The sequence below is a fragment of the Phasianus colchicus genome, chromosome 1 (genome assembly GCF_987193195.1).
Source record: "Phasianus colchicus chromosome 1, bPhaCol1.hap1.1, whole genome shotgun sequence".
Lineage (NCBI taxonomy): Eukaryota > Metazoa > Chordata > Aves > Galliformes > Phasianidae > Phasianus > Phasianus colchicus.
The window spans coordinates 115,168,477-115,193,039 of record NC_143436.1 but is presented as its reverse complement, the minus strand read 5'-3'; the positions used below and the strand labels follow the sequence as shown (position 1 = coordinate 115,193,039).

The following is a 24,563-nucleotide window of genomic DNA, read 5'->3' as shown; positions in this document are numbered from 1 at the left end:
AAGTCTCATTTGGCAGCCAAATCAACTGCTTCAGTCTACTATTATAAAATCCAGGCAACAAAGCAAACATACAGGTAAGATTCCAGATAAGTTTCCTACCTCTTATGTAAATTACTCTGTTAAACAGAAGAAAATTAAGGAAACAATGCTTTTCTTCTTAATTTCTCTAAATTATTAACTTTAACAAAATAAAGCCTTCACAATCCCAGTACTTCTAGGCCTCTTCTTGGAAAACAAATGTAACACCCAAGAAAATACCTTCTCATCCATTCCCAATCCTCACATAAAATATAATTTTTCTCAATCACCTAATCTGTCCTTCAGCTAAAATGTTCTTCACGATTATTAGTCATCAAAGGACTCAGGGCTTTTGGCTTTTAATACTTTTATAATACTGGATTACCATAATGCATTACATTTCGTAGGTAATTTATGCAGATGAATTACTAATCTTTCACGGAATAATTTGTTTTTGTCTCTGATGATCCACAAATTTAAATTGCATCCTGCAGACAAAGTCTCAGCTATTGTATAAATAAAAAATACGTACACTGATTCTTTTTAAAGGCATCATAGTCTCCTCTCTTCAGTTTTAGCATTCAGAATAGCAATTACTATGATGGCAAAAGCCACTTCTAAGTAGTAGCTTAACTTATAAAATTATTTTATGATACAGCAGGGTACTATCAACAAATCTCACCTATGTTGTAATGAAAAAGGCTCAGTACTACTACTTCATTCTTTACATGGTGAAATAAAATCTCTCAAGCAAATACTTAATGCTAGCAGTTGATGAAGCACTTTCATAAGCTGGAGTCTGAAATAAATTTTATTTTAAAAAGCTTTATTTTTAAACACTTTCAAACTAATTTCCTTCTTACCATTGTTAAGCACTCAGCAATTGGCTTGAACATGATAGGATACAGAGCTATTTCACCTAGACCCACATTTATTGAAGGAGGGCCAGAAAAGCCTTGTCCTTCCAAAACTGCTTCAAGTTTCCAGTCCTGGCTAGACATGTTTCTCTGAAATAAAAGTAAAGACATAGATTAGATCATGCTTTTAAAGTTCTTAATATGCATTTCAGCTTTTACTCTCAGTTATAATCAAATCAGAGCATGGTTCTCTTTCTTTCCCAAAGTATTGGAACAGAGCACCTTCTAAATCCCTTATTCCAGGAAAACAGAGTTACTAGCAATACTATCAGTATCAATACTGTCAGCAAGACTTGTTAGATAAAAATTCATGATATAGCCAAAGGTCAAGATGGAATTTATAAGTAATATTAAAACATTTACATGCATCTTTAAGGTCCTGCTTAATGGTTGCCAAAATTCTATTTCTTTTGCATCTGTGGATAACACTAGCAAATCTCTTAAAAGTGTCGATGTGGTGTACTAACACATATTACCTCATTTTGCCACTTACTGTACTACAGGACCAGTCTCACTTTCTAATTAAAGACTGTCTCCCAAAGGAGTACTTACAGTCCTGTTTTCTCAGAAACTGTTTTTTCAAGAGACTGATCGATTTTAAAGAATGATTATGCCAGGTAGTATGAAGCCCTGTTTAAGAAACATGTTTTGTCTTGCATATAGACATATCACAGGACTGCTTGATTACGGCAGGAAGTGAGATATTTTGTAATAAATGTTTGTGGACCGCATAAAAATATAGTTATATTTAAATAATCCTATTCAGGCAAACAAGAATCCAATCTGCAAAAAAATAAATATCAATCTGAAAAGGAGAAAATGAACTGAACTCAAGAGCTAATACCAGCCTTGTCAAAACAGAGAAGATTGGCCTATTCAATGAAAGAAATGAAGTAATCCTTTGACACAGAATGAAGATAAATGCCAGAGGTAAGATTTGGATTTTGGAGAATAGGGACTATACCCATTCCAATTCTGGCTTTCATCTTTGAAAGTCTCTTAAATTAACTCAGCTGTCTCAGCCTTAGAAATAAAGAAATATCACCAACTACGATCATCAGAGGTAACTTACTAGCATGGCATGAGATCTGCAACATCATGTATCTAGGCTTGGATTAATATATAAGAACAAAGTAACTTAGATGTTAACAAGTAAATTTCATAGTAGTTGAGCACAAATGCCTGTTTGGAAATTTGAGATTCATACAATGCCTTGTTTTTTCAAAATAATTCTATTACTGTGATCTCCAATTCTGTAATAATAATAATTGCAACATCTTTGGTAAAAAGCATGAAAGTAAAAAAGTAATTTATCTCAGTATCTTCATGGTGAAAACAAAATGAAAGTGAGAAAAAGACGACAGAAGATTATTCTTCTCATGCATTTTTTCCCCCACGTCAGGAACAACTTTATCCTTTCGAAAACAGGCCTGAATAGTTCTAAAACTACCAGGTCATCAGTCTTTGAACACTGCTTGAACGTGGCAGTTCGAAGACATGACCATTGCCCTGGGGAGAGTGTTCCAGGGCCTGACCATCCTCTGGTGAAGAAAATTGTCCTAACATCCAACCTGACCTTCCCTTGATGCATCTTCAAAGTTTCCCTTGGTATCTTTACTCTAAGAACTGTCAGAAACTGACAGATTTTCCCAATAAGCTCTACATTACATCCAATACGGACTTCAATTAATAATACCCCAAGTCAGTATTTAAATGCTTTTGTGGATTTTGCAATACTGAGTTTTAACTGTATTGATCAACAGTTCACTTTTTAAATTCCTGAATCTTAATTTAGTTTGTCACAGTAAAGTGAACTTACAATTGGAATATTCTGAATCACTGCCTGGTAAGCTGGAGTTAGAAATTCAATCTCTGCTTCAACATCATCTGTATTCACTACACATTCAATCACATAGACACGAAAATCCCGTGAGGACTTCAGGAGAATCTGACAGTGGTAGCAACCAGGACCCGGAGGAATGAATTTTATAGGAAGCTCAACTGCATCAGTTCTGCCTAAAAACAAACAAACAAAACAATACATGCAGTGTTGCAAAACATGGAATTTACGCACAGGATTTGGGAAGAATTCCAGCAAATGGTAGAAGCTTCCTCCTAGCAGTACATAAAATAATTTGAAATGAACAATGGAATCTTAGAAATATTATCATCATTATCAGAACTTTAATTTTCCTAAAATAAAGGTATATTTAAACATTCAAACACCATTTTCTATTTTCTTTAGCTGCGCACAGAGATAATTTTTTTTTTTTTTAATATTTATTAAACCTAACAGATATAGTAGAAAAGTTTATTGCATAAGAACTTTTGTAGATATCAAAACAGTACACTAGATACTACTGAATACTTTAGTCAACAATTAGCAGGAGAGATTGGAGAGAACAGACCCTATTTGGTAGCCTCAACAGTAATGGGAATCCTGCTAAGTTTAGTAGTTCTTATGAGAGCTTCATATTAGACATTTCCTATGCTCAATTTTGGATTGAAAGTCTGGGTTTCCAAAAAATGACAGAAGTGTTCAAGTTAGTACAGATTCATAAAATTCTGTATGTATGTAAGAAAAACTCAACATAGTAATGTCTAGAGTAAGGAAAAAGCCATGTGAACTCTGTCCACATTTGAACATATTCAGGTCTAAATTTGTAATCTGCCCAGACTTTTTCCTCTGCTCCTGCTTACAGAAAGGATCAGAGACATTCACAACATCTCACTCCCTTCACTAGCCCTTATAGAACACTTTACAAAGCAGAAGGGAAAGCATGTGACAAACATCATCGACTGGCCACAAAAATAAATTCTCCCATTCAACCTTCCCTAAGAGACTCTAGGCACCTCAAAAAAATTAAAACTGCAGTTGTGACAACTTCACTGTTTTATATTTAACAAAGATCATTTATTTTCAGTGTTTTCCAGATAAAAAAAACTAATGCCAAAAGCCCTTGTTGGAAAAGATAATGAGAAAGGTCTGAGACAATGTAATGACACAACAGAACTTCACAGATAAAACTCTATAAACAATTCATTTCTCCCTGCAGGACAACACCTGACAAATTCTTGTGGTTTCCCTTAGTTCTTTATTAAGGCTTATTTTCTGATGTTATGTAAGATAACCGTACATGATCTTCAGTGACAAGCACTGAATTTTGAAAGTGCAATCAATCTTCATTTGCAGTGCTGCACATTCTCTTTCATGAAGTGGTTTTCCTCATATATTCAGTTCTCCCCTCCCCGCAATGAACAGCAAACTGAAGCTTTCTTCTTGCCTTATGTCTTCTGTACTTCAGTTTTTTACACAAGAATAGCACAAGTTAAAGAGACAAATCATACTGAATGATGTTATTAATTTTTTCACATTACTAGGACATCAAAAAGATTATAAATTGCACCACAGGTTTAACCCTCTATGAAATAAATTAGCTTGTTCTCTTTTACAGACAAGATTAATGGCCTGGTAATTTTTGAATTATTACTTTTAATTCTATCTTGTCACCAAACTATTATCCCTACTGGCTATCTTCCAGTGAAGCTGACCTGAGTTTACCAGTTATGCAAAGGATAGAAGTGTCCATTTTTCAGTTCATGAAGAATTTTCTTCTTCTACAATAATTATTTTAGGACATTGAAAGAAAATGCATTCTTCAAATTTTAAATGCTTATTTAAAATACTCACATTTCAAGATAAAACAGAATTAAAACATATTTAAAGAAAGGTAACACAGTGCATTGGAAGCTCCAAAATACTTCTTTGTGAATTCCTTTGTGCACTAAGCGGAAATTTGTATTACTAATGATCAAGGGTCTCTTTAACTCTATTGAACTGATTTTTGTCTTTCATTTAAGTTTCAATCGGTAATGCCTCCTGCAGAAAAATTAAAAAACAATCATTCTGTTCCACATTAACAATATTTAATTTGTCAATTCTTTTATCAAAATATTTGTTTCTTGTGCATAAAAAATAACACTGAATAATAAGTTACTTGATTCTTTGAAATGACCAATGAAATGAAAAGTCTTTTTATCATTTTTATTTAACAAAGCAAATATTTTGTACAGTAAGATATGGTTTCTGTAGTGAGACAATCTCTGCATCAAAATGATTACAGAAACCACGTCTGTGATTTATAAATGAAGGTGGTTTTCTTCCTGGGAAAAAAAAAAAAAATCAATTTTAAATGCAAATTTTAAATGTCATCAGGCAAACTGGGCTTAAAAATGTCTTATCTTAACATGTTTTCTTCTTACTCAGTCCTGTAAAATACACTGCTAAAATTAATTAGGAATTATGTAATTCAAAGATTAAAGTAATCCACAGGGTCACAAATGGACTCATAAATTCTGAGACTAATGTAGAAACAGTAAGCGAAGGCCAGCAGCACTTGCCTTATTTCCATGTAACAGGCAGCAGGGCCTGTATCCATGGAATTGAATTGAAGCAATCACTCCTCTGACAGTGAAAGGGAAGCATTTCTCTGATGGTGAAAAATCAAGCCAACAATACGAGTTTCTGGTACATTTTCCCTCCCAAAAGAACATATTTATTATTTTATGGGAACATATCTCATATGAAATAGTCAAACAGCTCTTGAACCATTAGCTTTGGATTCTCCTACTCTTGTGAGTGTCCTACTTAATTTGCTGCAGTCGTGGTGCCTTTATTTTTACTCTAAGCTCCAATCTTAGGTTCTCTTAGTTCATTTGGTGAAGCAGAGCACTCTTCCCATAGCTGTCTTTTCTCTGATAATGGAAAAATGTTGAGAAGGAACAACAGCTTGAACATTCTTGTGCTGAGAAGAGCAGGGAAGATTCACCATCTAAATATTGGTCAAATGATCTATATGCAATGGACTTTTAAAAAAATAAAACACTTCATGAGAAGTTTATTTTTATAGACTTGTGGTAGGCAAATGCCTATGGGAAACATTTACCTGATTCTGAATCTGAATTGAATTTTGATGTGAAACAGCTGTCAAAACAGTGCTTATGAAAGTAGAACCACACATTCTTGAAAAGCTAATTTACAGGACATAAGTGTTGGTCTTGTTCTCTGGCAACTGCCTGGCATCTTATGCCATTTACTTGGTACAAAAGACAATCTGATCACCATCTGGAATCAATAACACCCGTGTCATCTGGTGACCACTCATTTTAGGTCTGCCTGGCCTGAATTCAAAGTTAATCTTCTGTGTCAGCCAAAGAACAGTACCTTTCAAAGAAAAATGTCACTTCTTGTGGACATCAAGGAAAAACACATGCTACCGTTTAGTAATAAAAGTGCTTTGTGGATTTATTCCTATTTAATCCAATTACAAACTGTGGGAGGAGGGAAATAAAAAGAAGAGAAATACTATTCTTTCATACCACAATCAGTTGGAATAATTTCTGAAGTTAGGAAACTGCATGCCTTCAGCAGTTAGTCAACCAGCTGTACACCTTATTAGCTTTCATTCAGCAATATCTGTTCTAAAAGTAAAAGCTCAATTTCACAATGAATTTACCTCAGCCTCTGACACTGTGCATGTCACAAGGAATTGGCTACATTAACCTGAAGACTGAATTTGCAAGTATCGACTCTTGTAAGGTTGAATAACCAATATATAATATTGAAAAGGCTACACTCTTGTCTTCTGTTTATGTATCAGGTCATCTGACTTAGAACATTAGTCTACCCTTAGTCTTGAAAAAACAATCACTCTTCTGTATATTTTAATGACTGCTGACATGCTCTGAAATTTTTGCTATCATCGTGTTTGCTCATTTGCTAACATTTTCTCAGCTTTATCTAAACACATAGGAAGAAGAATATCGACGAAGCCCACTAACTGATTATTAATTTTTTTCCCACATAAATGCAGTACATCCTTACAAATCTAATCAAACAGTAAAATACATTTGATCAATCAGAAAATCAAGATAATGCTGGAAAGAGAAAACAGTTTTTTTTTTCTTAATTGATTTAAAAATTAAAAATGTCATTACCATTTGCAAAATCTTATCACAAATACTCAGCAGTCATGCTCATGTATCAAATTCAGAAACTGATGAGTGACACCACAATGAGGGAGAACTAAGCTTCTTTTGTGTTGGGTTTTGGGTTTGTTTGTTTGTTAGCTTTTTAATAAACTGTTTATAATAGTTTATAATAAAATAATTGCCCCCAGTATTTGTCGAGAATACTTGTGAAAGGTATAGAAAAAAGCAGGCTGCACAGTAAATTATGCCAATGGGCAACTGGAATCCATCCAAATAAAAAGTTTCCTTCATATAACTTAAGAAAGATAGTAAAGCTAATGTGCTTTCTTAAATCATCTAATGGTCTCCTCTGAGGTCTAGTGGTGATGAGAAATGGGCACAGAACATGAGATTTATTACTGGCTTTAGAGAAGCAGTACTTTCTATGTCTCACAAAAGTAACAGTGACTGAAAAGACGAAGATAAGCCTTGACATTGACAATCACGTAAGAATTTGTTAGAGCTCAGTGGTAAAAACCTTAATCATATATCAGCATCCTCAGCCCTAAAGGATTCATCTGTCAAGTGAGGGTGAAGCCTTCCCTTTCTATCCACAAATTCTTCTCCTAGGCAGATTCTGGGTTTCACTGAATCTTTTGGAGGACAATACTAAATTCTGAAGATGGAACAAGGTGGAAGAAACTCTGATATATTTTCTGAGGACTAATAACTCTCTTCACCACAGCATAAAGCTTATTCACACACCAGCATAAGAAAAAGGATTTCCATATGTTTTTCACAATACAACAAAAAAGCTAGCAAATACAAGTGTTCTCCACTGAATTCACTACTGCAGTTATTAAACAACAAAGAAAATCATCCAGTCTAATATTTTATATCTCTCTTATGCAAGTCCAAAACAACTTTCTACAAATATATATATATAATATAATACATATATTTTTTCAATAATGCAGCTGCCATGAAAATTATAAAGACTTTATTTCACCATTTTTCAAAACCACAATTTGAAACAAAACAATATTTTAAATCAATTCTTTGCATAGAGGGAGAGTACAAAAGAAATGTTACCTTTTACACTTTTAATCCCATTTGTGGCTCACTATCCTGGATGATTAAGACCACCAAATGTAATTAAATTTTTATTACTGTGCTCCCAGTTAAATCACAGAAGTGAGCACGAGAGTTAGAGTGAAGTCTCAGAATATGAACAGTATAATGAAGATATAACAAAATCCACGTTTCGGACAGTAACTAAGTAATTATGCTTAAAAAGATTAAGACTTTATGCTTTCAAAAATAAAACCACTAGGATACTGAAAAATTTATATAGCATGAGGACCACAGAACACTAGGATGAGACAATAGAATTACTGATAACACTTTATAAAAGAATAGATTTAAAGCCTGAGGAAATTGCTTGAGGTAAAGAAAAAGAATTTTCCTCTGATTAAAACCAATACTGAGAAAGTATACAAGACATTTAAAAGTCAGAGAAAGCAGGAGGTAAGGTTGACCACATGTCATGAAAAAGTGCAAATTTTAAATTAACATATTTCTCAAGAATATGAAGTGTTTAGGAAATATTACTAACATGAAAAAATCCATATTATAGATGATAAAATGTAGGTATTTTTTACTTAGCTATCCGATATGACTGCATAAAACATCAAAAAAAAAAGGAAATTCTTGAAAAATATATTGCCTATTAAACAGTCAGAATTAAGTATGTCAAATAATGTTTTAAAACTTAATTTTGATTTGTTCTGCAATTATTAATGAATATAGTAATGAGCATATAACATTTCTAATTACAATCACAGAATCATAGAATAGCAGGGGTAGGAAGGGACCTCAAGACATCACCAAGTCCAACCCCCATTCCAACATAAACATCAGGTACAAAACATGCAAACATATATTCCTAACACAACTGCATCTTGCTATTTCCACATTTAGATCTCGCCCATTCTCTTTTGAATAGACAAAGATTTATGGCAAAAAAATAGGCAATGAGTCAATTAAACAACTTGGTTACATAAAAATCTGTTCTATAGCAAAAGAACTGTGTGCAGCATGACAGCAACTTAATTAAACTTGCTGGTTATGCTGCTGAAAAATTATCACAACTCTTTCTCAATCTCTGATTTTTATTAAAGTTGAAGCTTTCTTGGGAAAGAAAGGGAAACAGAGTAGAAAAGACGTGTGAGGTTACCCTATCATTATAGCTACCTAACAATCTGTGAAACTTTTACTGTATAGTTTACTTTAGAAAGACTTATGGCCCTTTTGTTTTGTACTGCTATCTCTGTGTTCTTAGCATCAGCCATCGCACTATTTCTCACATAACTTCAAGGTCACATCTTCCTTTTATCACCAGCACAAAGGGAATGACTCCCTGATTAATAAGAGATTATGGTAAGGGATGGGAAATTGGAAAATAAAGGGGTAGAGCCATTTGTTTTTTGCATTCATTTTGTTCTGGAAAGACATAAATAGAGACAAGGAAAGATAGTCAAAGCATTTCTGCGCATGCTACATCCAAGAAAACTGGCAAATTGTCTGTTTGGTGAAGCATGGAGATGTTTTGGGATGCTATGTCTCTGTTGCTTAAAATCTGGAGACATTATTTGAATTTCAATTGACATTTTAGCCTTCTCATTTCATTCTCCAGTAACATCCATGGGTAAGAACAAAAAAACTATTTATTTCAAGATTATATATGCCTTACATGAGTTTCTACATACTCAAATTCATTATCCTTTGACATAAGCATCATAGTTTTTTTACTGTCAATTGCTTTTAATCTGAGCTATATAAAAGGACTAAATTCTTTCCTAAGCTACTGCTTATGATCTGAAATTACTAAAGCCTTTTAGGATCATATTCAAAGACAATGGTAAATAATCACTGTGGCACGTGGTCTTCTTACAAACCAAAATTATTACTTTGCAAAGAATTATAAGTTACATTCTGTGACTTTTAGGAGGATGAGTTCTCAAGCTGTAATTCAAGAACAGGAAAGATTTCCTAATAACCTGTATGAAATGCAGCTGGGCTGAGCATTAAACTGTGTCCTCAGGCAATGTGCTAATGTTATTTTCACTAGATGACCTCCTTCCACATACAGTAAACACAGACTATTTGTCTCATGTAATACTGACATACAACAGGGGCTGTGCTTTAACTGCTTTGGAAGCACACAGAATTCAAAGCAATTGCTCCTGTCCTAAGCATTCTTTTCTAGCTCCGGAATATTCTTATGGTTTATCTTTTCACAATTATTTCCAAATTTCTGTAAACTTCTGATAGACACAGGAAGCTCCACTTCTGAACTAGTTCTTCTGTCAGTACCATGTACTGAGGCAAGACCATCTCCCCATGTCTCACTGCAAACACTTCTAATTCATCTTTAGATCACATTCATCATTTTAGTATTAGGAAAGGACTTAAAATGAAATAATAAACTGTGTTGCTCTATCAAGCCATTTCAATAGCTTTCCAAAACCAGTCTCTAATCTGGTGCAGTATGCAGTGTTCCCAGTGCACAGAACTGCAATAAACAGAACAATTTCTGAACTGACAGAAATTCTTTTAATTTTCCCCAAGGAAAACAAAACAAAACAAAACAAACAAACAAAAACCACACATGGCATATAATGAGTATGAAAACAAACACAGGCCATGAAAGTACATGACCAGGTCCACAGGTCAGTGAGAACTACAGAAACTTTCAGAAAGAGTCTACTGATCAAGACTTATGAAAAGTGATCAAAAGAATCTATGGATTTTTCACATTAGTGGCTGACCATATTTCAAGCTTTTAATAAATGTACCACAGCTTTTAATAAATAACTACTTAATTTCAACCAGCAAAACCAAACATTATTTTTCTATGCTATTATCAGATAGCCATAGTGCAATGCATTAACTGTGATACAAGCATGCATAGATCGGGTATATAGAAACATACACATTGTTCTAGTTCTTTTATGAAATGCAACGTATAACGTTTTTAAGGCTTACATAAATCATTTAAAAAACTAGCAAAAAAAAAAAAAAAAGAGATCAAAACAGAAGCCCAGCAAAAACATTTAAGATTTCAGTGTAAAACACAGAATACAAGAATAGTCAAAAGTTTATGAAAAATAACCAAAGCTGACAAGACCACTGTGAAGACTGACCCATAACCTTTCATTAATGAAGAACAGGAGCAAAGAGTGTACAATGAGATGACATTTCCCTCTGACTGACTGAGGAGGGACATAAGAAGAACAGGCAGTAAAACTGGTAAAATTTGAGCATAGATCAGCCCTCCATCAGAAGACAAAGAAGTAAGCACAAATTGAGAATCTGACAGATAAACAGTCCAAATTATTTCCTCTTTTAGAACAATCCTGCTGTGATTATGTTGATAAAATCGACAGCACGTGGACATCGCTGTTTTGAGCTAATAAGATAAAACATGGATATTGATGAAAAAGACAAGACTGAGGACTTGAGCAGTAGTAGAATGGAGACAACGACCATTTTCTGAATATGTTAAGGGAATCTTAGCAAACCAACTTTTCTGGGAGAATAAGTAAAATCCATCCTATTTAAGAACATTCTTACCTATTTTCTCAGGCCAAACCACTTTTTCTGAAGGATCTTTCAAATTAACTCTGCTAGATGCCAACACGGGAATAGAGAGCTTCTCAGGAACCACAAAGAATTCTTGCATGCTCACTTGTATACTGTAATCCACGTACTTCAACTCTGGAGGGAATTGACGTGGTTTTAAGAGTTCATACCTCTGGAAGTAAAGAAATAACATATACATATGAAAATCATAATAATTTCAGGTTAAGAAATGTGAAATGAGACAGGCTTAAAGGTGTAATTCTGTAATTGAGTTGATAATTAGGCCCATTACATAGAAATGGTTGAGATTTCTTTCTAAATAAAAATTGTCTTATGAATATTTTTCTAGACATCGTACATCTGAAACATTAATTTTACAACTAACACACAGTGAGATTTACAGCTAAACCACCTCCTGCTCAGAAACCTTTCTGCAAGCCTTGGAAGCTTTTCAAGGAATACCAAAAAGAAAAAAAAAATAGTAAACTAACAATCTACTTTGTATTGGATGTGCTTCTTCATTTACTTCATAATGTTTCTAAATAATGAAAAACATGAAAAACCCATATTTTGTGAGCAATAACTATATAGTTATTAATACTTAAATGTTGACAATATATTTGAGAAATCAAAGATTTAAAATTAACTTATGGACAAATAATCTCCTCCTGTTGACACTGCTAATCAACAGCATGAAACATATTAGTAAAATTTAGCACAGTACAAAAAAGCAAGTTCCAAATACACATTTAAATCTCATAGCAAAAATTAAGTTAGACACCTGACAGAAAGCATTACAGAAATAATGCCATTATTTAATATACAACTTGGCCACTACTGCAATTTTGGATCTGTTAACAAGTTATATTTGCAATGATCAAAATTAATTCTAAGTTCAACAAAGTTAGTAATTCTAGTTACTCTAATAATCAAAGACAACAAAAATAGATTTCTTTTTTTTCCAGTAAGGAAAAGAAAGTGACTTTAGTAAAGATGAGTGAAACTTACAGTTTAATAAAAATGAAAAACATGCAATTATTTACAGCAATTTTACAAGTACAAGTAGACCAAGAACTAGTAGAAATGTAAGAGCAATTTTCATTCTCTCCATCCAATACATAAAAAATTTATACCTGTAGAAAGTGGGTACAAAGGTGTAAAAGAAATGAAAAAGAGAGTGCTAGATATCCAGCAGAAATTCTAGATTTCTCTCCAACCTATCATATATCTCCCAAGGGATTTAATGAGCCTAAACAATTCATCAAAACACGGGAGCTTTGGGGAGGGTATTTTTCATTCAGGAATTGGGGAGGGCCTATTTAGACAACAAACATAGAAGCTTAGTTCAGCTCCAAATTAAGTGGCAGAACACAAATTCCCTTCCAAAACAAAAAGTTTCTTCAATAAATTTCACCAGAACTTTGAATGTCAATTTTATACAGACAGTAAGTAATAATTCATGACAAAAAGAACAAATAGGAACACTTATCAGAAATTTATCTGCATAGTGACTTTCTATACTGAAAAATCATTTTGAATGACTTCTTGTCTACAGCAGTGTATAGCAGAAGTACTTCATTTAATTTCTCATGAACAATTAAAATACTTTCTGTAAATGGAGAACACACCTCTTTTTACACATTATTTTCAATTCTCACATGATTCAGTGTTAGTATCTATCATTACACATTTCATAACTTATAGTCCTCCATTGTTCTACAGTCTAATTAATTTTAGCACTCACATTAGATCTTAGCATACTTAGTGGCAAAAAGAACATTCCTTTTATGTTTTGTTTTGAATAAATTCACAGCTTCACAGCAGTTGAAGTACTGTTGAGTGATTCTAATATCAAAGGACTTCAATTTTTAAAAGTTTATAAACAGCATACTAGGTACAATTCAAAAGCAAAATATTTGAGTCCAGATTACGTGGTTACAACCCCTGTCCCGTGACAAACGTATGACATATTAAACCTACTATTTACTTTCCTCATTTAATTTCCTCTGTATTACTTTTTAAATTTATCTGTAAGCAAAACACACACATTTAGCAATATCAAGGACACTAGGAAAAATTTTCTTCTGTAGCACTGGGAATCATGCAGCACTGGGAACCCTATTTAAGGAAATGTCCAAATGGAAAACTGAAATAATATACAGCTTCTCAGCAATCTGCCACATGGGAAATTAAATAATTAAAAAAAAAAAAACCAAAAAAACAGAGTTTTATCAAAATGCATAGAAATTTATATTTTAATTTTGTGTAAGAGAAAAGTTTGGTTTGGCATTATCGCTATTATACATTTATTCACAAATAGTAATTGAATGTTTACAGAACTATCAAGGGAGAATTTTTTTGCTTCTAGATGCTGATTTCTTGGGAAAATATCACTATCTAGGAATTACGTAGGGATAGGGAGCTATAGTTTAAAAAAGATTTGTAGCTTTCCAAAACTATTGTGTATTATTTGCAAAAAGAGAAAAAGTATTTCTTGTTCATCAATTTATTCTTCATGTAGACAAGTCCGTTCTTATAAAAACTAAATATAAAAAAATCCATTTGAGAATTTTCATGAGCATAAGAAAGAATGCTAATACAGATAATTACAATGTATTACATAGAACATGAAATCTTTTTTAATCAATTTATATTTTTCAGAAGATAACTGAAATAAAATATCAATGTTCCGTTTAACAGCAGCAAAAGATTTCTTAAAGGAAGCACTTCTTAATAGCATGAGTGAGAAAGTAGCTTCTGCAGAGTCTGAGGGCAATGAGGATTAGTAACTGTCAGATTACAGAATGTGTAAAAAAACATAACTCCATTACACTATTTCCTGAAACTTCATTCATTTTAAAAATTCATTCCTAAAAACAAGAACAACTAATTAATTCCAGGACCAGATTACTGATTTTTCTCACCTCTATTCTGGACAGCCCTAGCAATGCAGTTGCAGCTCTGACACTACTGCTACCCAGAGTTCCTGTCATCTTTCTTCTTTTATATTCAATAGCTGACATCTGCTGTTGAGCAGCAATAGCCAGAGCTATTTCTCTTGATTCATTGATCAGTGGAATCCTGAGTTTTTCTTCGAGAGTCTGTCCGAGTCTACATTTCAAATATAAAATTGGCTCTACTGCACTGGGACCTATTTAAATAAAAACACATGGGAAAAAAAAAAAAAAAAAAAAAAGACAACAAGTATCGTTAAGTGTACTAGAGCACTTAAAATCCTTAACCTGCAAAGAAAAGCCTGAACACAAAATTCCTTCGATATTCATTTATATGCTATTAATCTATTTACTTCCCTTATAATTTATTTGTTATTATTACTAGGGAAATATAAATTAACATAAATTGAAATCCAAATGGAAAATTCAAAAATCCTACACCAGCTTAAAACTATTACAATAGTAGCAAAACTTTAAAAAAAAAAAAAGTCTTTCTGCTACCTAAAAGATACAACTACCCTTTTATCCCTGTAGAATATGTTGCATCCCTACAAGAAGGAAGTACTAGCAATGTAATTCTAATTAGAGATGGTAACATTCAATTTTTTTTTCCAAATACATTGCTTTGAGATCCACAGTTCTCATCAAAGCTCTCTGAACTAAACAGCAACAAATATTTACTCATCCCTCACACATGTGCACTTGACTAAAATCAAACAAACATTTTCACTTTCCCAAATAAAAATATTAGTGGTAAGAAACAGTCTTGGAAGGAAAAGTGTGTGATAGAATCTTTGTGCACACAGTGGTACAAAACAATCCTAGAAAATGAATGTTTTATCTTATTAGGCAACCCCTTACAGAAAAGGATTGGAGACAAATTACATTTAAGAGCAAAATGGATTTCTGCTATTTCATGCAAATGCTATAACTGAAAATCATCTTGCACTGTTCTGTTTAGCTTTAGATTCATAGCAGAGAAGTTTTTATAACTGACGTATGTCTCTTTATTTTTATTTTTTCAGTGAATGTTTGTTACAATGTCGAGCTGATCCACAAATTCAAATATTCTCAACAGCAGCTTTCTTTGAATCTCAGCCCAAAGTGGCTTGAAATGGCTGAGATATGAAGATCACAAGATAAGAAGGTCCCACGAATGTGATCCTGAGCAGACTAATTCTAGGGTTAAAAGCAAGGAAGAGCTTGTAATAACTAGAAATTTCCAGGTAGAGTCTAGAGCACATTACATGTTTTACATATCACTGCTATTCATAATGGAGATCTATTTCTGTGTCTTGTCAATGAGTATCTGTAGAACACTGACTTTCCTACTGAAAACAGAAAAAAAGCAGAATTAAGAAAATATGGCTACTGAAAACCAAGACTGTAACATACTACAACTGTTCAGTTGTTTTGAGCTCTGATAGTGGTTTTTATTTCATGATATCCAGAATGGCCGGACTCTTGAATTAACTGCTTATACAAGAACAGCCTCTGCATAACTCGCACATAAGGGTGCAAGAGACCTTGATTATTTTAGGTTTGAGTATGTTGTAAAAACTGTTAGCATATAATCACTATAATATTTTTATATCAAGCATAGAAGAGATTTTAGTTTGAGGTAAAATGAATTTATAATCAATTACACAATCCAGGCTTTTCCTTTCTCTTTTCATAAGAATGGTTAAAATGCTTAAATACAAAATATTGAGGATCTTCAGAAGAAGTGGCATAGAAACTGTCTCAAGTTACATAAATGTCTTATTTGACCTAGATGTGTCATCTTTGATTTTTTACCATATTAAATCTGTCCTATCAGAGAACCTCTTCGGAAAAAAAAAATCTCTAACGTATTAAAATTTGCTCACCCAAAAACATCTAAGAATCAGTCATGGAGAAGTATGTCTCAATCACAATCAATGAAATACACCATATATGTAATGATCATTTCCAGGTTAGTTACTGTCAGACATTTCAACATTTCTTAACAAGCAACAGGAAGAACAGTTATGTAACTTCCTAATGTACATCACATTCTTTAGTCTCGGGACATAAAGTATATGTATTTCAAATAACAGCTACTCTTTTCTGAAATAGAAATGACAGTAATTTATCACTGGATGAAGATAAAACTGTATCTGTAAAATCACAATACTGTATACAAAACATTATAAAATTAGAAAGACTAGTCAAATAGGACTTGCCCTGGTATATCTGATTACAACCTACACTCTGAAGTAGAAAATAGGAGAAATTATGAGAAGATATTCATATAAACTATATTGAAAACAACTTTACACAGAAGTTGGATACAATAGCTAAAAAACTAGCTAACTTCTGCACTGAGGAGAATGTACTAGACAACATTAAAACAAATGTCTCATAGTTACACTGCATAGTTACACAAACAACTGCTTATGTCAGATATATTTAATGAATTTTAGCAAAAATGGCTAGGAACTAAAGAATATTTGTGAAGTAGATTGATTTGCTCTATTTTTCTCTCCCACCATCCATTTACTTTTACTTTACCTTCTAATGTACTGCTAACATGCAAAACATTTGGACTATCCATTGGAAGCAGTTCTGAAGGCAAAGGTATGTCACCTGCTCCTTCTACAAGATATACAAATTCTCCAATCTGAAACACAGAAACACATAATCAATTTGCAATTCTGGAAGAACCATCATTTTAGAACTATGCTCAAATAAAAGCAAATTATTGTTTCAAACCCTGGTATGATAATCATGTTTCTTTAATTATTGTATCTGAAAAATAAAAAAATTCAACGAGATGAACCCTTTTCAATATATTTAACTGAATGAGAATACTTTGAACCATATATATAATGGTAAATTCTTATTATGTGCTATAGCCATATATATTTAAATATGTACACCAGTTGCTTTGATTGCTTTTCAATCAAGAAAGCAAACAAGAGCGGAAGTCAAAGCAGGCTAGCATCTGGTACACATTATCCACTAAGAAAAAAATAAGTTAACAAATCTCACTTAATTCATCAAAAATAATTAAAGCCTCATAGGAACTTCAAAGCAAACATAAACATGGCCTAGAAAAAAAGAAAAACAGTAATTTGTCATGAAGAAAAGTATAAATTAATGATCAGAGAAATAACACTTTCAATCATTGAAGAAATAAAAAAAAAATTAAAAAGGGTCAATTGAAATAGAAAAAAAGTATTACTAAAAAAAAAATAAGAAAATTCAATAAAGCACAGTTTGAAGTTACAAAAAGGACATCCCAAAACTAAAAATATCTAAATTAGGTACTTATATACTTACTAGGAGATTTAGTACATATAATATTATTGCTTTATTAATTTCTGCATTTTTTAATTACTGCAAATTTTTTTTGGATCACTTAACTGATTGATTGCAGTGTAGGGGATCAAATGGTGCTGTAACAAAACATATAACTTCCCACAGAAGGTCATCTCTTATCTTTCCCATACACAACATTCCATAAAATCCTGCCTTAAAAATGCATATCAGTCATTTATTCTGCATTCCATATATGAGGGGAAAAAAATCTTTATATCATTTTGTTCATCTGCCAAACTATGAAATTTTTTCTCTCTAACATTGGTCAATAACAGAAGATGAGTATGTTTTTTATTTTATTCCAGGCTTCATCAAATATTTACACTAAGGCTGTCAACATTGCAGTTATGTTTCTGACCCAGCAGAAGGAAACCTATTCAATTTTCATGGCACTTTCTCTCCTTTCTTGGTTCAAGAGTTCAGAGAAATCTTCCTTAACAGGGATTAAAGAATCCTACAGTAAAATTGGTTTTCCACATATGAACTAATAGCCACTCCTGGGAGCCAATTTAAAGAGAAATTATTCCTGTTTGATACAGCATTTTGGCTCCATAAGGACTATTAACAAACTCACAGCATGTACAACTAATTTCATGAAGGTACTGGTTGCTAGGTTGCCAATTCTACTACCAATTACTTTTCTTGTCATTGCTGACAACAACATGCTTATATGTATGAACAAATTTCTCCATTTCTCTCCCTGCTTTGAAAATACATTCCTTTTTGATCTACATAACATGTAAATCCTGTTTTCTGTTTGTGATCTTGAGGAACGGGGGCTTGGCAAAGAGGTCAGGACCCTGAACTCAGGGAGAGTAAACTTAAGGTTGTTTAAGGAATTGTTGATTGAGGTCTCCTGGGAAGCTGTCCTTAGAGACAAAGGACTGGAAGGAAGCTGGCTACTCTTTAAGAATGCCTTTCTGAGAACACAAGAGCTCTTTTTCCCTCAGAATAAGAAAGTAGGCAGGGGAGGCAGGAAACCAGCATGGCTTGGCAAGGAGCTGCTGGTCAAACTGAGGGAAAAGAAGGGATTGTACCAGCTGTGGAAACAAGGGTGTGTCACCTGGGGAGAATACAGGGATGCTGTCCAGACTTGAAGAGAGGGGGATTAGGATAGCCAAGGCACAGATGGAATTGAACTTGGCGAAGGATGTTAAAGACAAGAAGGGATTCTATAGTTACACTGGCCAGAAGAGGCATGTCAAAGAAAGAGTACCTCCTTTGGTAAATGAGAAAGGAGAACTAGATACAAGAGATATGGAGAAAGCTGAGGTACTAAATGAGGTTTTTTTTGCCTCAGTCTTCACTGGCAGACAGGATTTCTGTATTTCTCATGTCCCTGAAGCTTGCATTCCTGAACCTCCAGGTGGGAACTAGGGGAGTAAATCCCCCCTGCTGTAAACGCAGAGCAAGTCCGAGACCGCCTCATGAGACTGAATGTATACAAGTCCATGAGGCCAGATGACATACACCCTTGGGTCCTAAAGGAGCTGGCTGATGTGGTTGCTGAGCCACTCTCCCTCATATTTGAAAAGATGTGGTTGTTGGACAAAGTCTCCAGGGACTGGCAAAAAGGAAACATCACCTCACATTTACAAGAAAGGGAGAAAAGAGGACACAGGGAACTACTGGCCAGTGAGCCTCATCTCAGTGTCTGAGATGACTGTGGAACAGATCCTCCTAGAAGACATGTTAAGGCACATGAGGGATGAGCAGGTGATCTTAGACAGCCAGCATGGCTTTACCAAGGGAAGGTCGTGCCTGACCAAACTGGTGGCCTTCCATTGTGGCATTGTGCAAGTCCTTGATGTGGTCCTCCTCCCACATGCTTATCTCTAAATTTAAGATATATGGATTTGAGGGGACTGGATAAGGAATTGATTGGAAGGCGGTAGACAGAGGGTTGTGGTGAATGGCACTACATCCAGGTGGATGTCAGTGGCAAGTGGTGTCCCCCAGGGGTCTGTCTTGGGACTGGTGCTCTTCAATATCTTCATCAGTGACACTGATGATGAGCTCATGTGTACCTTCAGCAAGTTTGCTGATGACACCAAGCTATTAGCTTCGACTTAGCTATAGAAGTCCTGCGTGACAATTTTTAACTATGAATTCATATATTATTATCATTGAAATCAAAGAAAACAAAGAAATTTTGAAACACATCTTCAAGAAGTGTTAAACAACTTGTGCCATCACTTACAGATTAGAAAATTTAACAACATAAAATTCTGCATCTTAAGTAGGCCAACTAGCTAGTAACAGTTTAGGTTCATGCTTTTAATATGGATAAACAATGCAATGACAGATTCCTAAGGAGAGTCAAATCCAATTAGTGATTTGGATCTCAGTGAAGCTACATTCTTACTACTGTTTTTGCCTATTTGCTACAAAGGATAGGAAAAGTAAAATTAAGTGATTTATTGATTTATTGAAGTCGCTTGAACATGATACAACTTGATTGTCATACAGCTACAACTGTCTGTCAGTGAGAAAATTAAGCAATTGAAATATTGCAGCCATATATACAATACTTAAGAAAGCCAAGCTATATACTTGTGTCAAGATCTTCCTGTGTCATTACTACATAGTTGTATACAGTTGAGCTAAATCATGACAACTAGATTGCGGTTTCATCTTAGCTAAGCTTAAGGAAAGTTACCATACAGGTCATCATAGTGGTTACTCAAAGACATTAGAGCTTCCTGCTATGTCAAAATCAATTACTGTTATGAAAAGTTACTAGGATCCAGGTGTCTAATTTCAGGTATTTCTACAGCACCACTTGGGACAATCCTCAACACTTTTTAGAGGCTGTCAGAAATGTTCTTTTTCCCTCCCACCAGAAGTATAGCTTTCCCATAGCTCTGATCATGCCTCTTTCTAATTTGCTTTCTTCCTACTAGCATATTCCATTTCTCTTCTCTTCATTGCCTTATCACTCTCTACAACTCCCTGAAAGGAGGTAATAGTGAGGTGAAGGTTGGTCTCTTCTCCCAAGCAAAAAGTGGTAGGACAAGAGGAAATAGCCTCAAGTTGTGCCAGGGAAGGTTTAGGTTGGATACTTGGAAAAAGTTATTAACTGAGGTTTGTGAAGCATTGGAACAGGCTACCCAGGGAAGAAGTTGAGTTGTCATTACTGGGGGTATTTAAAAGATCTGAAGCTTAGGCACAAAGATTAGCAGTAGACTTGGCAGTGGTAGGTTAACAGTTGGACTTGATAATCTCAGAGTCTTTTCCAACCTAAATTATTCTATTATTCTATCTATAAATAACTTATTTTTCAGGTTCTATTCCCAGCGTAGCATGAGACTCAAATTTTCAATCAGGGTATATACTTCTGCTAATAAAAAAATAAAGTGGGAGAATGCCATATAGCAGACTTGTAAAGAAAGATTATAAAATCATAACATGTAGAAAATGATCCTTCTCAGACATACTCTCAGAAACTAGTAGGTTAGAGTACTCCCTATTTATAGACTACATCCAGATCACTACACTGAATAAAAAATAATTGATCTAACTTTCATGAGTCTGTGTAATTTCCTTTGAATTAGTTAAAACCTATATCACCCAAAGTGTTCTGTGACAGTTGACTTGCATAAATTAATCACTGTATATAAAAGGCTACAAACCAAATCAAATGAATTAACTCCTACCACAATCTATCAACCTTCTTCAAAATATTTCTAGCTTTGTGCACCTTTCCTGTCCCTTAAAACATCTCTTTTTTAACTACATGAAATTAATGTCTTTTTAGTATCTTCCACCACAAAGAAACTGTTGCATACTTCTGGTCGTTCTTACTTCTCTTTTTTAATCCTTGTTTCCTATTATATTGTTAACTGGAGTGACTAGAACTCCAGACAAAGTTCAAGATGCGAAACTACAGCTCGTTAATGGGTACATTGATAATTATTTCTTCCACTAAAAAATTATCTTTTTGAATGATGCTGAGCACTGCGTTGATTTTGTTTTCAAAGAACTAAGAACAAAAATAGCTTTATTCTGACATAATGGCTTTTATATAACTTCTGTGCAGGTGATTCTACAGTCTCAGTAAGTTAAGGCTATGGCACACGCTTACTGTCTGACTGTTGGCATTAACAGAACATATCTCTCTCAAGATAATTTGTTTTTCAAGAAACTCAAGAGAATTTGTTCTGATTTTGAATGGGATAGAGGTAATTTTCTCTGTAGAGGCTTATATGATGTTATGTTTTGGATTTTTAATGAAAATACTGGTAACAATACAGAGTTGTATTAGCTGCTGCAGAGCAGCACTTAAACAGAGCTGAGGACATTCCAGCTTGTCGTGCTTCCCTGCCAGTGTAAAGATGTGGGTGCAAAAGTTGCTGGGAGGCAATAGAATAAGGATAGCTGATCTAAACTGGCCAAAGGGATATTCCATGCCATATGGCACCACGCTGAACAATAAAACTGGAGGGAAAGGAGAAGGAAGGACGTTTGGAGTGATGTCATTGATCATCCCAAGAAACTGTTACCTACGATGAGCCCTACTTTTCTGGGTATGACAGGCTTACATCTGCCTGTCAATGGGGTGTAGTGGACAAATTCCTTATTTTGATTTGCTTGCACAAGCAGTTTTTGCTTTATCTCTTCAACTGCCTTTTATCTCAATCCCTGAGTTCTTGCACTTTTACTTTTCTGATTCTCTGCCTCATCCTATAGCAGAGAGGAATGCCTACTGGAGTTAAACCACAACTGAACTGTGTATTCTTTAAAGCTTCCAATCATGGCTTTCTTTCTCAAAAAAAAAAAAAAAAAAAATTGCCAGTGGTTTCAAATATCAAATAGGGTCAGATAAACAAGTTTGAGCATCATTGTATTGGTCTTATTTTCCTTTAAAAATAAGGAAAAAATAAAAATGGCCAGGTGCTATAACCTGGTTAAACAATACAAAAGAAACACCAAACATACAAATACGGAACACTAGCAGTAATGTCTTGCTCTGTATTAAGGAAAAGCATGGAAGCTAAGAACCTGCAGGAGAAAAAGAATAAGTCATGTAGTTCTGGATATATTCTTACAAATCTCACACACACACACACAAAAAAGGAACACAGAATAGCAGATACATGTAATGGCACAGAGCAAAAGCTGAAACACAGAGTTTATATTATGGATGTAAGAAACAGAACGCAAACCTTGAGATCAACCACACATAAAGGAGGATTAGATAAACAACAGGATGTTGAAAAACATTGATAACTGATGGCAAAACACAGCAAAGAGGTTAAAGAGGTGAAAAGAGAAAAAAAAGAAGGTTGTGCCACTGAGATATAGTGTTACAGGAACATCAAAAAAGCTGTATTGCAAATTTTAAGCTCTGAAAGTTGATAAAAATAGGCCTTGGTAATTTGATTAAATCAATTTCATTTAAAAACAAAGATTACATGAATCAAGAAAAAGGTCAGTATTCATGTACAACAGGCAAATGCTTTTAATTTCTTTTCTGGATATAAAAGAGCGGTGAATTTTGGTTTAAATTTCTTTGCTAAAACTAGCAACCTTATGCAATCTTCTAATCTTTTTAAGCAACATTTACCTGAAAGAATTTCATGAATATTGTACTTCAACCAAAACAAACAAACAAACAAACAAACAAACAAACAAACAGAAAATGAAAATATTTTCACTTCTGCAAGTCTGGGCATAGATCACCTCAAACATCTGAAAGCTTTACAGAAATGATCTTAATTGACTAGGATATCATGTGAAAACCACTTAAAGAACTTAGTTTCCATTCTTACCATTTCATTAACCAGAATGACAGTGCAGTAACGTTTTTCCAGATTAAATGGAAGAAAGTGAATCTCTAGGGCTGCAGAACTTCTCCCTGCCAAGAACAGTTTTTCCTGGGGACTGAAGAACTCAGGCAGGAGGCTAGACTGGACACCTGTTAAAAAAGTTTTAATGGTTGCTCAGATAGAACAGAATGAGACATAACATATTACATCTGCCTAGGATACTGTGTACAGCCTGCTGTAACAGTAGGTATTAAAGGTACTCCAACATTACACTTGTGTAAACCTCCTGCAATCTTGCATGCTGTTGGACTGGGTGATCTTGTGGGTCTTTTCCAACCTTGGTGATTCTATGATTATTGCATGTACTGAAACAAAATCAAAGAAAATAGACTGTTCTCACTATCAATAAAAACTCTTTAAAGATGTACAGCCTATAACTAAATAGCTCCTCTTTAATACTCCAGTTCAATACTATTTAAATGAACTGCCTTGCCCTCAGCAGCAGAAACATGTTGTTATAATATGAAATTCTCCAGAATTAATAATAACTAAGTTCAGTCAAGCTTACTTTTCTTGCACTGTTTTAAATTAAACATTGTGTTGACAAATTACATTTTTCCTAAGACACTAAAAATCTTACAGGTGAACGTGGCAGGTTCAGACAACTTTCTCAGTGAGTGCTTTTCCTTTACTAACCAAATGTACAACAGTTTAGAATTTGACTTGTGTTCAGCCTTGGCTGTCTAACACTCTAGAAAGGTCAACAGACTGGAAAGCAGAAGTGCAGGTAACTGAAATGAACACAGATCACAGAACTATAAAATGGATGAGGTTGGAAGGGTCCCATGCAGCTTACCTGGTCCAACCCAGCATGCTCAAGCAGGGCTAAATAAGAAACTTACTTTACACTCTGGCTAATTAAATATAAATGATTCACCACCTCCCTCCCA

At 34.1% G+C, this 24,563-nt stretch overlaps 1 protein-coding gene across 1 annotated transcript in view; it reads right to left on the bottom strand.

Moving 5' to 3' along the window:
* CFAP47 (cilia and flagella associated protein 47) overlaps positions 1 to 24,563 on the bottom strand; it is a 276,161-nt gene that overhangs the window by 142,222 nt on the left and 109,376 nt on the right. The window contains exons 42-47 of the mRNA XM_090123944.1: positions 23,617 to 23,762; positions 17,036 to 17,144; positions 14,474 to 14,700; positions 11,541 to 11,721; positions 2,755 to 2,951; positions 882 to 1,025 (exon numbers count right to left, since the gene is read on the bottom strand). Coding sequence (XP_089980070.1) covers positions 882 to 1,025; positions 2,755 to 2,951; positions 11,541 to 11,721; positions 14,474 to 14,700; positions 17,036 to 17,144; positions 23,617 to 23,762 — 1,004 coding nt within the window. The remainder of the gene's footprint in view (positions 1 to 881; positions 1,026 to 2,754; positions 2,952 to 11,540; positions 11,722 to 14,473; positions 14,701 to 17,035; positions 17,145 to 23,616; positions 23,763 to 24,563) is intronic.